Source organism: Lontra canadensis, unplaced genomic scaffold (genome assembly GCF_010015895.1).
Source record: "Lontra canadensis isolate GAN:19392208 unplaced genomic scaffold, GSC_riverotter_1.0 scaffold5, whole genome shotgun sequence".
NCBI classification, from domain to species: domain Eukaryota; kingdom Metazoa; phylum Chordata; class Mammalia; order Carnivora; family Mustelidae; genus Lontra; species Lontra canadensis.
In genome coordinates this window covers 38,155,551-38,170,776 of record NW_022630999.1, presented here as the reverse complement: position 1 = coordinate 38,170,776, position 15,226 = coordinate 38,155,551, and the positions used below count along the sequence as shown (strand labels likewise).

At 51.3% G+C, this 15,226-nt stretch overlaps 1 protein-coding gene across 2 annotated transcripts in view; it reads right to left on the bottom strand.

Moving 5' to 3' along the window:
• Positions 1-254: 254 nt before the first annotated feature.
• Positions 255-15,226, bottom strand: part of CPLX2 (complexin 2) — an 80,079-nt gene continuing 65,107 nt past the window's right edge. The window contains exons 1-4 of one of the 2 annotated variants that reach the window (XM_032851853.1): positions 10,747-10,992; positions 3,568-3,687; positions 3,250-3,425; positions 255-2,468 (exon numbers count right to left, since the gene is read on the bottom strand). In XM_032851853.1, coding sequence (XP_032707744.1) covers positions 2,271-2,468; positions 3,250-3,425; positions 3,568-3,598 — 405 coding nt within the window. In that variant the 5' untranslated portion in view covers positions 3,599-3,687; positions 10,747-10,992 and the 3' untranslated portion in view covers positions 255-2,270. Of the gene's footprint in view, positions 2,469-3,249; positions 3,426-3,567; positions 3,688-10,746; positions 10,993-15,226 lie in introns of those variants that run through there. The other variant, XM_032851854.1, reaches the window with a different exon arrangement.

Here is a 15,226-nt window from a genome sequence, read left to right as displayed (position 1 = left end):
GTCCCAGGACCCCGAGGGCTCTAGAGAATGACCATCCTGCCCAGGAAAAGAGACACAGACAAGCAGACAATAGGGGTGCGAGGTGGCTCCCCATCACAGACACAGGCACAGACACAGGCCCCCTGGATGGGGGGCAGGACACAGGGGCACAGGGGAGGGGCCGGGGGCGGGGGAGAAGGGCAAATCCAGGGAGCTGGAGCTGCTGGAGCCCTGCTACCCAGAGAAGGGACAGACCAGGGGATTTTTCTGGTTCCCTAAACATATGGATTGTTTTGTCTCGTCTTTAAAGTATTGCAGTCTAACTGATATGGCTTTAACTATTGGAAACGGACAGAGAAGACACGTGTCTCTCTCTGAAATAAAAGCATAAATCCACTAACATGGAAAACCTGCAGAATGCAAACTGGGGTCAATGGGGCAGGAGCTTCAGGGGCAGGCAAGTCGCCTCTTCCCTGGGCCCTGCTTTTGGGGTTGGCCCTGGTGGGGGCCCAGCATGGCTTCTTGGGGCTCTGCCAGGGTCAGTCCCAGTGGGCTTCTGAGGACCTCAGGCAGGAGCCCCCCAAGGGTGGGAGGACTCTAGGCCAAGGACAAGGTCTCCTGTTGGATGTGGCCACCTGTGACCAATGGTTTTGGGGCCAAGAGGGGGGCATCTTACCTATGTTTTTTCTCCCCCAGCATGCATTCTGCACCCAACTGCCTATTCAGAGCCACACATGTGCGCACGACAGTATCAGCACATCTGACATTCTCTCAAACACATACTTCCACCACATCTAACACATACCCTTCTCCCCAGACACACGTTCCAAGCTGACATGTGCAAACCCTACCACACATACAAGATGGCTAGAAAACAGACACGACACAGTCTCCATTCATACACACCCCCTCAAACAAGCCCATGTACACAAGGCTGCCTCCCACACATGATCCTTATCTAACACAGGGATGTGATTAACATACACACACAATCTCAAGACATATGTACACTGTAACGACACACCTATAGGTACAATCTTAGGACACACAGTTGCTGATGCAGTCTCTGCCACACACACTCATGTGTGCATAGACACACACTTTCCTCTCTCATTTGCTCCTTGGCCCCCCAGTTCTTACACAACTGACTGAGCAGGAGGCCTTGACAGTTTGGGGTGGGGGGGGAACAAATGTCATTTTCACACATCCCAAAGGAGAATTTGTTCTTGGCCAATGAGATGAATGGACAGATGCCTTCTGTCAAGTGGGAACTGGCTTCTCCCCAAAGCCTTGGGGCTTTGGCCAGCAAAGGTCCTCCTGGGGACCATGGTGCCCTGGAAGCACATGGACAGGATAGGGTGGGGAAGAGGGGTGAATAGGAATGGGGGCAGCTTGGCTGTACCAATGGTGGGGTCCCATGGCATGGGCCACCGCTGCCCAATGGCTCCAAGTATTTTCTGGGGGGGCCTGGGTAGCCCCTTGGCTGGGCAAACTGGACCCAGCCTGGCAGTGGGGCCCCAGGACCCAAGTGGAAGAGGGGGAAACAAGGGGCTGCTCTACCCTGGGTCCTCTCCATAGATGAGTTAAAGTCCAAAGAGGATCCATTTGGAGGGACTGGCTTGGCAGGGGCTATGCCTCTTCGGGTGGGGTTGGGAGAGGAGTGATCCTGGGTTGGGTGTCATCTCAGGGGAAGGAGAGAAGGAGAGCCCCAGCCTTCTGCCAAGACCTAGGCCTGGCCAGAATATAGCAGGGCCTCTCAGGCTGGGCCCTCACAGGGCAGGCTTACCCTGACTCCCTTCCTCAGAGCCAGGCCACTCAACACCCCTGCCCTGACCTGGAGGCCCACTGTGGGTCAGAGGCCAAAGGTCGGCATGCTGGGCAGGGTTGGAATGTGTTATTACTTTGGCTGGCTTGGGACAATGGTCCTCCTGGCAGTGGGGTGCATGAAGGAATGTATGGGGGTTACCACACTAGCATAGACCTTAGGCTTCCTTCCGGAGGGGCCCTCAGTACCTCTGACACTGGGTTCAACGCCCCCTACTAGGAGCGGGGGGGAAGCTGTGTTCCCTTTTTCAAGCAACTTGAAGTGAGGTGGGGGCTGGATACCCCAGGATGGAGGGGGTGTGAGGGAGTGCTGAGAGGGAGGAGTCCCTGGCTGGGGAAGGGGGGCAGAGGTCAACTGAGGTTTTCCCCTTCAAAACTGAGATTTAACTGAATAAAAAGAAAAGAAAGAACCAAAAAAAAAAAAAAAAAAAAGAACAAGTGGAGTGGGAACAGGGCAGGAGGGCCGGTTACTTCTTGAACATGTCCTGCAGTGGCCCCGGGAGATACTTGAGCACCGTGTCCAGGATGCTCTCTTCCTCTTCCTCCTCTTCATCCCCGCAGCCTGCAGGGATAGCCTTCTTGGGCCGGGTCAGGCTCCCCTCGCAGGGCTGCTCCAGGGCGGCCTTCTCCTCTGCCTCCTTCTCTTCCTTCTTCTTCAGCCCATACTGGGGAGGAGGAGGGCAGACATGAGCATGAATGGGGCAAGGAGAGAGCTGGGTGGGTCTCAAGGTCATGCAGGCTCAGCTGGGCCGCTCCTGGAAACTCCCCAAACCTCAGTCCTTTCATCTATAAAATAGGGATAAGGATGCCTCCCTTATGGGGTTGTGCCTGTCCTTAACAGGTGCTCCATCAGCGTCTGTGCATGGGGTTTCCTTTAAAATTAATACCTGCCCCTAGTAACTTCTCTGCTCTTCTGAAATCCCCCAAGATTTGACATCTGAACGTCCTTCCTTATGTTTGGATGACAAAACTTGATCTGAGCTCATGGGAGGCTACTTACAGCCTTGATTTTTTGCAGTGGTGAGACTAGACACATATACTGAACTGTTTGCCCGAGGGTGACAGCTGCAAACCATTGAGAGTGAGGTGCAAAGGTAACAGGTCCTCAGGCACTATGGTGTTTTCCTAAAATTCCCAAATTCTGGATTGCAAACATTTGGTCTCCAATGTCTCAGGTACAAGATTGTGGACCACAGCCGCAAACATTAGGGAGCATGTCTCATGGGCATTATCTTATTCAATCCCCATAACACTCCTTCCAGGGAGCTGTGCCTGTGACACTCACTTTACCCCCTTAGGAGAGCAGCTCTCAGAGCTAGGTCTAAAGTTGGAGCTGTGGTTTGCGGGTTTGCGGGGAGTGGGGGGGAGGATGGGGGAGGCGCGGGGTGGAGGGGGGTGGCTTGACCTCCATGCCTTCTACTCTCCAGGCAGTTGGGAGGTGCTGACCTTGTCTCGGATCTGCTGCCTGACCTTCTCCCGCTCAGCCTCCATGCGCGCATGCTTGGCCTTACGCTCCTCTTCCTGCTGTCGCAGAGCCTCCTGTCGCTCCTCCTCCTTCTTCTGTGCGTCTGGGTCCTTCTCTTCCTCTCCTCCCAGCATCTTCCCCATATCCTTGGTGGCCCCTAGAGTGGATGGGTTGGGGAGGGAGAAAGTAGGGTTGGGGGGTCAGGGCTGGGGATGGAGGGGCCTAGTGCTCTGCGGGCCCCTCCCAGCTGGGTTGGAACTCAGGTCGGGGAGTGAGGGGTGCTGGGCTCGGGGCCTCACCTCCAAGGGCCTGCTTCATGACGAAGTCCATGACGCCGGTTCCAGTTAGCGCGCCCTAGTGCGCAGTCAAGTTTGCATGCAGTGCTTCTGGCAAGGCCTGGCTCAGGAAGATGTGTCAACCTGTAGAGTAGAGTCGGGGATCAGACAGGAGAGGCCTCAGCTCACACAAATGGCAGCCTCACCCTGGTTCAGGCCCCAGGCTCCATCAGCTGAGGCCAGGACTCGATGCCCTGGCACCCATGGGAAGGAGATGGAAAGGGGCTATTTCCTGAGTACTTGCTGCAGGCCAGGCACTTATGTGTGGTCACATGTCTTCGGATTCTAAAACCTTCATTTTGACCATATTGCTTTAATTTGGTTGAAGCCAAGAGTGCTAGAAGGAACCCAGGAGTGCTAGAAAGAACCTGGAATTTGGAGTCAGGCAGACAGAGCTTGGTTCTTATACCTCCCTCATTTCTTGTTTGCCATGTGACATTCAGCCAGTTACTGAACCCCCTTGAGTCCCAGTTTCCTCGACTATGTGAAAGAATGGCGGTGCCTCTTTTCCCAGCACTACTGTGGAGACTGGAGAAAATTTCTGCCTGGCCCACGGGATCAATGCCTAGATGGAATGAGCACACTTAGGGCCCCAGCAAATCTTTAAAAAAAGAACAGTCAGCTTGGATGAGCATATCTAGACTTCTGAAATTAGACAAATGGAGAAATAAGTTACTTTTATTGCAACAAACATGTAAGTTTTTGTGTTTTATAGCTTAATACTGATTTTTATTTTGAATTACACATGGGAGGTTGGAGACATGATAATCTTGCAGCTTAGGACTTTTAAAGTACCAAGCACAGGCCTTGTAAGCACTCAGCTTACGTTAGTCCTCCCCTTCTCTCTCAATTACCAACTTTCAGTTTTTATTATATTTTTAATTGTTCTTTTTTCTTTGGGGGGGGGGCCTGAGAAGGTTTTCTCTAAATAAAATCTTTTTTTTTTTTAAGATTTTATGTATTTATTTGACAGAGAGAGAGAGAGAGATCACAAGTAGGCAGAGAGGCAGGCAGAGAAAGAGGGAGAAACAGGCTCCCAGATGAGCAGAGAGCCCGATATGGGGCTCGATCCCAGGACCCTGAGATCATGACCTGAGCCGAAGGCAGAGGCTTAACCCACTGAGCCACCCAGGCACCCCTCTCCAAATAAAATCATAGTGGGAATCTCAATATGCAAAATACATAGAAGTGGAACTACTCGAATGTTAGTGGGGAGGGGTGGAGCTTCCCTCCTCCATTGACCTCCTTCTATTTTGTTCCCTTCAAATCCCTGAAAATTTCAACCCTGATGTAACTCTTAGATTTCCTTTCTAGTTCCACCATTCAGTTTCATGGTTTTTTTTCCATAGACAAAGCCACCACAAATCCCTTTTTGGGTGTGGAGGGGTGAGCTATCCAAAGTGTGATGTAGTCACCTGGGGCCAGGCCTCCTCCCCCGGGCCTGGGAGCCTGCACAGCCTTGGGGTCTTTATGATTTGCTAGGAGGAAAAAGGGAAACAGTGGCAGAGAAGCAGCCTGGATATCACAACCAGGTTGAGTTCAAGGTCACTGGCTTTTTGTTGATGATGGATTTTCCTCATTTCTTTCAAAATGAGAAAACATATCAGCAGACTGAGATCTTTCCATCAAATGGGGCCCAAGAGTTTATTTGAGGACTTCTACACGATCATACCACCCGACATGTTGTTTGGAGGAGGGCAAGTCATGATGGAGTAGAAAAACGTTGCCAGGGGCTTTAGCATCAGACACACCTGGTTAGAAGTCCAGGCTCTGATCACTCCCAGGCTGTGGCCCCCTGGGAAAGCAGTGTGCTCCCTGCCAGTGACAGGAGTATTAAGCCTACCCTTGTACTGATATTTGAAGAAGAGGAGATCCTGGTCAAGTGCCTGGTGTGTAGCAGCTGCTAGTTAGTGTGGGCAGTTGCTGACTGCATGTTTATAAGGACATGCAAAAAAGGAGCAGGATTTCTAGGAAATGCAAAGAACCCACCCTGACCCAGAATTCTGAGTTTGAAAGGCAGCTCAGCTCAGTCAATTAAGATGTTTTCGCTTGATTCAAAAACATTTCGAAGAGACTACATTTCTAACAACAGGAAATGAACAATTTAATAATCAAATGATTTCAGGAACTACTGGGTTCCTCCTCTCTGTTTCTGTGCAGCTTAAGGAATTGGCAGGTGGTGCTGGAGGACACAGGACTCTAATTTGAGATGCCTCAAATTGGTCCACAGGGCACCTGGGCTTTAGGTCCAGCCTCATCCCTAACTTGCGGCTCTGGCAAGTTTCTCTCCTGGACCAGATGATCTTCTGGGCTTTCTTCCCAGTGGTTCTATTGGAGCAATTCTGCAACATTTGAACTGCCAACCACCCAACTGTGTCCTCAAATCCTTCTTCTGTCTTGGTTCTGTGACTTAGTTCTTTCCTCTCCTCCATCTCCTACCATACTCCCTCCTCTCCTACTGCTCCCTCTTCCCTCCCCACCCCAGTTTTGCTGCCTCCTGTTGTTCCTTTCCTTTTTTCAGTAAGTGTTTTCCTAGGACCTTGACTTTAGCCCGTGCCTCGTTTTCCTCTCTAAAGTTTCCCTAGGAGAACTCATCATTAATGATACCTAGACATCTATGGGCTCTCAGACCCCTATATTCATTTATCCAACAAGTTTCAGTTAAGCATCTACTACGTCCTAGGCAGTGTGTTAGGTACTGCGGTTTTAAGAGTGAACAAGACAGACAAAGTCCTGCCCCTATGCAGATTACATTTCGGAGTGTGTGAACTGAGTGAGCGAGTGTGTGTGTGTAGGGAAATAGGCGATAAATGAATCAAGAAGTACACTTGCCTGCCTCTTGAACACCTCCCTCTGGATATCCCATGGCACCATTCAAAGTCAACATGCCATCTCTCTATCACCACACCATCTCCTTCTTTGGACTCTTCTGCTTCTAAGCATCCATTCAAGGAACCTTGATTACCACCCCTCCCCACCCCGCAATATGCAAAGTACATCTACTCAGTGAGGGCTGAGTCTTCTGGATACTTACATTCCTGTCGCTCGAGGTGCCCCCCTTGTAGCCTGCTGGGATTTAGTAGCTTCTTGGTCCACCCCAGAGTCCTGCTGCCCACTCCCAGCATGGCTCTCTCAGCTCTCAAGTAATTTTTTGTCCATCTTGTTGAGGCTTCCTTAACCAATTTCTCAACGCCTAATGTCCTCCTCCCCTATCCCCTTTTACAGATGACTTTCCTCCCACTTCATATGGTGTATTGGAAGGCTTGTGGGCTCTGGGTCAGGCATACCTGACTCTGATCCTGAATCTATTACTTTTTAGCTCTGTGATGGTGAGTAATTGTCTTAACCTCCCTCCCTCATGCAATGAGGATTACAATACCCCTTTGAAAGGTTAGAAATAGTGTATACAATGCCTTTGGCACATGTGGGGGGGCTTGGTAAATGGTGACTGTTATCAAAATGATTGATGCTAGGTGGTATGAGCTCCTGCAACCTTCCTTCCTAGTTCTGAAGATGAGGTCCCCCTCCTTCCTCCTGAAGTTAATCTATCTGCCTGAGCCGCAGATCTTCTCTCCTTAGGCTTTCATGTTGCCTCTTCCTCACATCCTCAGTCTCTTCTCTGTGGGTCTCTTTATCCCCTTCCTTCTCCAGCTCCTGCTCTGAACCACTTTTCCCTTCCTCTCTGCCCTCTACCTTTGTGATGAAGGGGTCTCCACTTGGTTTCTCCACTCCTTCACCTCCGGGTCAGCCCTGCGTGTGACTCTGTGAGATCAGAGATCCACTGCCTCTACACTGCCACCAAAATTGCCCCCATCAGAGCCACCAGAGGCCTCCCAGATGCCAGATCCTGGAGCGTTTTCCCATCCCTCTATAGCGTCAGATGTTGATGATGACCTCTATTCTTTCCCCATCCCTCTATTTTTCAGCCCTCTTCTTGGATCTCCTGAATTCTATGACAGAGCACTCCTTTGGTCTTCAGCCTCCTCAGACAAGTCTTCTCTCTCTTTCCTTTAAAATGTAGATGTTCCCCAAGTTATCTCTCTCCCTCTTCCTTCTCCTGCTGTGCCTCCTTCCCCCACTGTTTCCCTCGGGAATATCACCTAACCCTATTGATTTATGCCCTTCTTTATTTATAGACACTCTCTCCACCACTTGCACATTTAAATCTCTGCTGGATATTGTCACAAGGATAATCTCAGATTCAATCTGTCCAAAGATCAATCTCACCCTTGTTTCCCTCACCCAATCATTTTTTCTTCTAGTGTGCCTTGTTCCAGTTGCCTCAGCTGAAAACTCTGGAGTCAGTGATTTCTTTATTCACTCACTCACTCACTCATCTGAATGAGTCTCTGAGCATCTACTCTGCCAGGTGCTGTTCTGGAGGCTGGGCTGTGGTAGGGAAAATGGGAGTCATGTTTGCTCTCACAGCATTCAGTGAGCTGGGGAGGTAGACACTGGACAAAAAACTACACAAGGAACTGGTGAATTAAAACTGGGTTGGGGTGCTGAGAAAAAAGTCTGGAGGCCTTCTGCATCTGCACCCTCTTCTGCTACGGCTACTAATGTCTTGGTTCAGGGCCTCGACGTTCTGGATCGGTGCATAATCTCTACGTCTGTCCCTCCCTCAGCTCTCATCCGTCCTTCACATGGCTGTCCAATTAGTCTTCCTGACGGGCAGATCTGCTCATCAAACACACCCTGCAGTGGCTCGCCACGGCCTTGTTAAACTGACCATAGTCCTTGTGCTGACCTTCAAGTCCTGCACAGTCTAGCACCTGCCTGCCTTGCCGTTCCTTTCCCATCCCTTGCATGTGACTCTGCTTCAGCTATACCTGAACACATATTCTATTTGAAAACCACTGGACATTTGTTCCTGCTGTTTTTACAGCCTGGGAGCCTCTTAACCTCCTCTCTGCCAGTTCAAATCCTAGCTTCACTACTTACTAGGCGACCTTGAGCAAGTGGTTTAATCTTTTCTCATCTGTAAGATGGAGACGATAATACCCAAGGCATGTTATGAGCATTAGATGAGATAAACAAATGAAGTGCTCTGCTGAGTGCTTGACACACGGTAGCTGTGCAGTACATATTAGCTGTCATCATCATCATCATCATCATCACTGTTAAAGCAGCAGCAACAGCAATATTAATTTTCAAAGCTCCCTCTCAAACATGACTCTCTCTGGAAAATATCCCAGATCTCCTGGGTGAGATGTGATGGTGTCTTCCTCTTCTGAGACCCACGGTACTTTCTAGAGCAGCCTTGCCTGCCTGCAGCTCACGCACTCTGTCCAGCTATGTGTCTTTCCCTTCCTGATCACTCTGAGTTCCTTTCGGGGCAGGGCCTATATCTTGTTCATTTCCCTTATCCCAGAGTCCATAACGTCTCCTGGTTTGTGGTAGAGCCTCATGACATATTTGCTGTGTTGAATTTAATGTGTGCCAGCGAGTATGTGAGTATATGCATTCAGAGTGTGATCTGCGTGTCTAGCTCTGAACTTCGGCATCGTGTGAGTCTGCGTGAGCGTGTGTGCAGGCGTGTGTGTAGATATTTTGCCATATGCCTGTAGGAGTGCTGAGGTCGGGCAGGTTGCATGCTGTTGAGGATGTGGGCCAGACCGCCAGGAGGCGCTCCTCAGCGGTTCTGCGGGAAACCTTGGTCTCTTCCTGCGCGGGAAGGGTGGTGGTGGTGGTGGTGGTGGTAATGGTTGTGGGGTGGTGGTGGTTGTGATGCTGGGCTGGGGGAGGGGAGACAAAAAGGGGGAGAGAGAGGGGTGCTGCTGCAGCACGTTTCTCTGCCATTAGCGCATCCAGAACCTAGGATACATCTTCAGCTTTCCCTCCCCGACTTCCTCCAGCCTGTCCCAACCTGAAGGCAGCGGAAGTACCTCCTTCAGGCTTGGCCTTCTGAGCCCCAAGCGGTTTCAGGACTGGGCCCCGCCATCCGACAAGCAGATTCGAGCGCCTGCCGTGTTTGTCCTTGTAGCTGTTTTTCTGTTCTTATGGCTCAAGTCCAGGCTATATTCACCGCAACTCAGCCCAACACTCATTTCCTTTTCACAGGGGACCCTAACGCTAATGGCGGTGGCAGAGTTAGGGGATGTCCCTTTATCCCCCACCCCACCCCCACTTTACGTACCTGGAAAGGAGAAGCCCTGGGGGAGGGGAAGGAGGAGTGGGGAATGGGAGGGGGTAGGGAACGGGCTCCCTCAGAAAAGCAGAAGTGGCGGGGGCTTCTTGGTTCCCCCGCAGTAAAGGATAGGAGTCCAGGCGCCCCTCTCCCGGTCTCCTGCGGAGACCAGCACAGCCAGCAGCTCTGCCCTGGAGCTCGCGGTTGGCCACTGAGAGCGCCCCTCCCCCAACGCACAAAGCTCCAACCCCAAGACCCAGCTTGGTATCAAACTTTGATGGGGTAGGGGGCAAAGTGGGGCCCGCGAGGGCCTCAGATGGGACGGTAACTAATGACCCCGGGCAGAGAACGTGCGCTGGCCAGACCTCGGCTCCTCCTCCTCCGAGGACAAATGGTCCCCTTGGTCCCTCACCTCCAATCGACGTTTGAGGCTTTCCTCCCCTCCACCTTCGGCCTGCCCTCCCCCTTCCCGGCGCCCTCTGACTCACTCGGGGAGCCAGAACCCCTTCGGGGGCGGCTCCCTCCTCCCGGGCCAAGAGGGCTCTGGAGGGTTCCAGGTTAAGCACAGCCTGAAGTAGCTTAGATCGACGTCCCCCCATCCTCAACCCCGTGAGCTCGAAGTTGTTCTCTAGGTTCAGACTTGAGTCTCCCGCCGCCCTCGAGGCGGTCCTGGCTCCCCGCGAGCCAGGCTGTTTCGGGCTTCTGCCGGGAGGTCTCCGGGTCGGGGCCCACTCCTCCTTCCCAGTTTGCTCCGGCTTCACTCCCATTCCTCTGCCTGCTCGCTTTCACCCTCGCGGGGAGCTGTCCTTTCAGCACCACGGCGAGCGTGCCCAGGAGGGTCCCAGATGCTGCCGCGCAGCCGCCCTTTCCGGCTCCCGGCCAGTCTTGGGGAGATGTCCCCTCGAAAGCCGTACTCCCCAGCCTCCCAGGCTGCCCTGCAGCCTCACAGCGAGAGCCGGGACCCTGTTGCCCACAGCCCGGCTCCGCCCTCCCGGCCCGTGGTCAGCACAGACCTGGCGGTCCACGAAACCGTCTGAGCCACTGCAGGGCTCCGGGCGTACTCAGCGAGGCAATTCTTCTGCTATTCCAGCTCCCGCCGCCGCCTCGTGCAACTCCACCAGGCGAGCTGGGGCCGCGGCTCCTGCCGCGGGCGGCTGCCGGAGGCGCCCTCCAATCACGCCCCTCAGCCAGGCCCTGACGTGCTACCGCTCCCCTTCCAGATGGGAAATTCAAATCTCTCTCTCTCTCTCTTTCTCTCTCTCTCCCCCTCTCGCTCTACCTCTCCCTCTCCTTCCCTCTTCTTTTCTTCTCCCCCCTATCTCCTCCCTCTCTCTTCTCTCTTCCTCCTCCCCCTTCCCCTCTCCCTTTTCCATTCTTCCTCCTTAGCCCATCTCTTTTCTCTCTCCAGTCCCCTTCCCCCTCCACCTTTCGCTGTCCCCGCCCCGCCAAGACATCCCTCTGCCACTACCCGCCCCACGCCCCCTGCAGCCACCTGTCCTGGCCAGAGTTCTTAAGACCACAAGCTTCTTGCTTCAATGCACTGAGGGGAGGATGGAGGGTTCTTTAAAGCAAAGCTCAAAGATCACCTGCTCAGTAAAGCCCTCCTGATTTCCTCCAGGAAGAATTGGTCACTCTCTTCTCGGGACTTCTGCCACCCCTAAACACACACCAGTTTCAGAGGCTTTTATTCCTTTATTTGCTTGTCTCTTGCCTGTGAGCTGTAGGACAGGTCCACCATCAGAACATCTTTACAGCCCCTTAGCACCATGTCCTGGTACAGGAGTACTCAAGAAACACTGATGGATCATGTGGGTAAGACCCCAGCAGGGGAAAAGGAATCCTTCATGTGGATCCAGAGGAAGAAGGCTGCTGCAGAATTCAGTGTAAAATTCAATTGCCAATGCCTTGTAGATCTGATATCCTGTGAAGAATCAGGAATCCTTTGGCCAACTTTATTCTAGAAGCCTATTTCTTTCTCTTGTATGGCCAGGTAAGAAAACGGTCCTCCAAGAGGCAAGGCAACATCTGTCCCCACCCCCCCAGGACCTTCCTCCTCCTTTCACATTCATTTCTCATTTTATTACTGTCTCCTAATGAGCCTCTCTATTCTGCCTGCCATCTTTTGGCTCTAAAACGCTTCCTTTAATCCAGACCAATGTGTAAGAAAATGGCTTAGGAAAGGAGGGGCCTTGCATCAGGCCTTTGAAAGATTTGCAGGAGTTTATGCATCAGTCAAGGTTATGTCAGAGTGAAGATGACTTCTGCTTCTGTAAGGGGATGGCTTCCTTCCAAGTAGGGAGCTGCAAGAGCTGCAGAGGGACAGGATTGGGAGAGGAAGGAGGTATGATTTTGTTCCAAAAGGAGGGGACTGTTCCTTTGCACAAGTTCGCAGCAGAGACCTCAAAGTGAGGGACCTCCACAGGTCAGAGGCCATTGGTAGAACCACCCTCCTTGCCTGTCTTCTTCTATGGCTCATCTCTGTTCTCCCCTTCAGGCTATGGGGCTTGGTATAGGGAAGACCCTTTATTTATGGCTGAGTTCTGTTTAACACTGTGCTGGGCCATGAGCATGCTTATTTTTAATTTTTCTTCTCTTTCCTGAGGCAGACACTCATGGAGGAGGGGCAGAAGGGAGGCTGTTTGATTAGAGTGACTTAGACTTGCCACTAATGCCTGAGGGGAGATCTGGGCAGGGAGATCTGACATCATGCCATTTCAAGACTCACAGTCCTCCTCCTCTCCTTCTCCCTCCTTTCTCCCTGTTCTTCTAGAACAGAAGCTCAGTGAATGGGACCTGGCTGGCAGCACTCTAGTTACAATTGGGGTTTTTCCACAATGGGCATTATCTTTAACATGAACATCAGCCAAGCTGGGCTAAAAATCCAGCCATCTTTCAGAAAAATACTGAGCTCAGTTCTGGATACCGTACTTTAAGATGGATTTGATAAGCTTGTGTATGTTTAGAAGAAAAGGGTGGTTTGATGGTGGGTGTCTGAAAATCAGGTCAAATGAGGGAGAGTTGAAGGATTTGAAGATGTTTCATCTGGAGGGGAAGATGCTGAAGGGGCAGGTCTTGCTCAGTTTGTAATTCCAGCACTTAGCATGATGCCTGACAGAGCTGGTGCTAAGGAAATGCTTGTTGGATGAATGAATGACCACTGCAAGGAAAGAGGAGTACTCTTGTTTTTACCAGCCCTGAAGACAGAATTGGAGCAACAGGGGAAAGGTAAAGGGAGGCAGACAGAAACTCTATGAGAAAGAATCTTCTCTCAATTGGAGTTGTCCAGCCATAGAATGGACTGCCTCGTATTAGGTAGTGAGTTCCCCATCCCCTGGAAAAATGACAGCTGGGTGGCAGGTGATAGCTAATGCCCCCTTTGAACTCAAGCTTCTGTGAGTCTATAAAAAATTGTATGAGCTGACATGAATCATGTCTAGCTGCAGAAAATCTTACTGGTGAATAAAAAGACAACTCTGTCAAGCCTTGTTGGCTTCATCCTGTTGAATGATTAGGGGTAAATCAGTGCACTGTAGCCACTGTTGCTTTCCTTTGAAGAAAGATGGTGGAGACCTGAGTACTTGCTCCCTGTTCACTCTTGCCAGCCTAGACATGGCTCCTAAATAATGTCCATGTAGAAAAGTCACTAGATATTTTAGCCATTTCCTAATGATTGTAATACTACTAATCATAGCAACCATTAGGCCCCCATTATGTCTCAGGTGCTTAGTTTGGTGCTTTGCATAAATTACATTCTCTCCTTTAATTTAGTTCACACAAACCTCTGTTTCCAAGATGGGGAAGTCGATCCTCTGGGCGATACAGTGAGCCTTTGGCATAGCCAGAATTCCAGCCCAGGCCTGCCTGATGCTGAGCTCTGGGGTCCTTTCACCCTCCTGGGCTGCTTCTCTTCTGACACATCCCACAGCCTATGGAAATGTAACTTTTGCTCTGCAGATTTTTTTTTTTTCGTTGACATTTATCATCTTCCCTGTTCTCCAGATTCTCAAAAAAAAAAAAAAAAAAAAAAAACCCAAAACAAAAGAAAACAAAAAAAAAACCCCAAAACCAAAAACCTGCCTTGAATTCACACCCAGATTGGGGTCCTCATGTCATGTGGGTTGTCAGCATCTCCTTCATCTCCTGAATCTCTATAATCCAGCGGCTGTGAGTCCCCCCTCCCCTAGCCAGCCTGCTCTGTAGACAGCTTGTAAGAGTCACCTGGTAAAATATAGATGTGGCTCTGCTAAAGATGTCTTACCCTGGCTCGGGCTGAATCTCCACTTTTATTTATAAGCCCTGTGGTCTGGGACCGGGGGCCAGATTTGAACAGATTTTTAAAATTATATGTACATGCCTTGAATGTTCACTAGGAAACCAATCAAGAGAGCTAATGTCAGTGCTTTGTGTGAGGATCGAGGAACAGTGTGTGAAGAATGACAACTATCAGAGCCCATAAATGCAGTGATCAGTGAGAATGGCATTTGTCCAAAGGTCAGACCATTTCTGCGCTGCAGTTGCCTTGGTCCGGAGGGTACCCTGGATGCAATGCGGGATGTGAAGAAGAGCCTGCTGGCTGGGCTGACCTCAGCTGGGAGTGAAGCTGGGGGATGCAGGGAGGCCTCAGAATGCTCCTGACACCGACTCCACAACCTGACATTCTACCTTGAGCCTGGAGGGGCAGAGTTGGTCTTGGTTTGAGGGGGTGGCCTGTGTGCCAGAGGCAGAAACAGAACTGTGGGGGTGGTGTGCAGGGAAGGGCTTCTGGCTACCTTGCTCATCTGATGAGTGCCTCCCTTCTTGTCACTGATAATGGCTAGGGTGCCACGGTCAGGATGTGAGTCTGTCTCCTTCACCATGAGTGGCAGTGTGAAGGTAAACCCATCGGTGTGCAGTGGGGCCTGGGCGTGTGTGCCCACCGGGGCAGAGCCATGCAGGGGGCAGTAGGGTCCACGTGGAAGGACGCAGGTGCTCATTGGGCAGGTGTAGGTCTGTTGCCGTGTGATTCTCAGCATGTGGGGATGTCTCCCTCCCGATGCGGAGCATCCCTGACATGGGTGTATCACCAGGTGTAAAGCCAAGCGGGCTGTCGGTACAGTGGAATGTGTTACTGACATGGTATGGTGGGTTGGGTGCCGGCATAGTTATCACCTGCAGCTGGGCAGCTTGTGCAGGGTACAAGCACGCAGAGTGGCATTTACTATGGCAGCTGCCAAGGCTCGAGTCATGTCACCATTTCTGTGTGATGGTGTATGTCTAAGTGTCACTGTCAATGAGAGATGACACAGGGGATAGGGTATTACCGTCAGTATGACATGAGGCCATCATCGGCGCCAAGGGTTTAGGTGTGTGTCACAGTGGACTGGCACACGTGTCACTGTCATTGTTGGGACAGAAAGGATGTATGTGTGTGTGCAGCCAGGAGTGTCATCACCACTGCACAGGCATAAATGTGTCACTGAGTGTGACTGATTCCTCCTTTTCCATTTTTTCCCT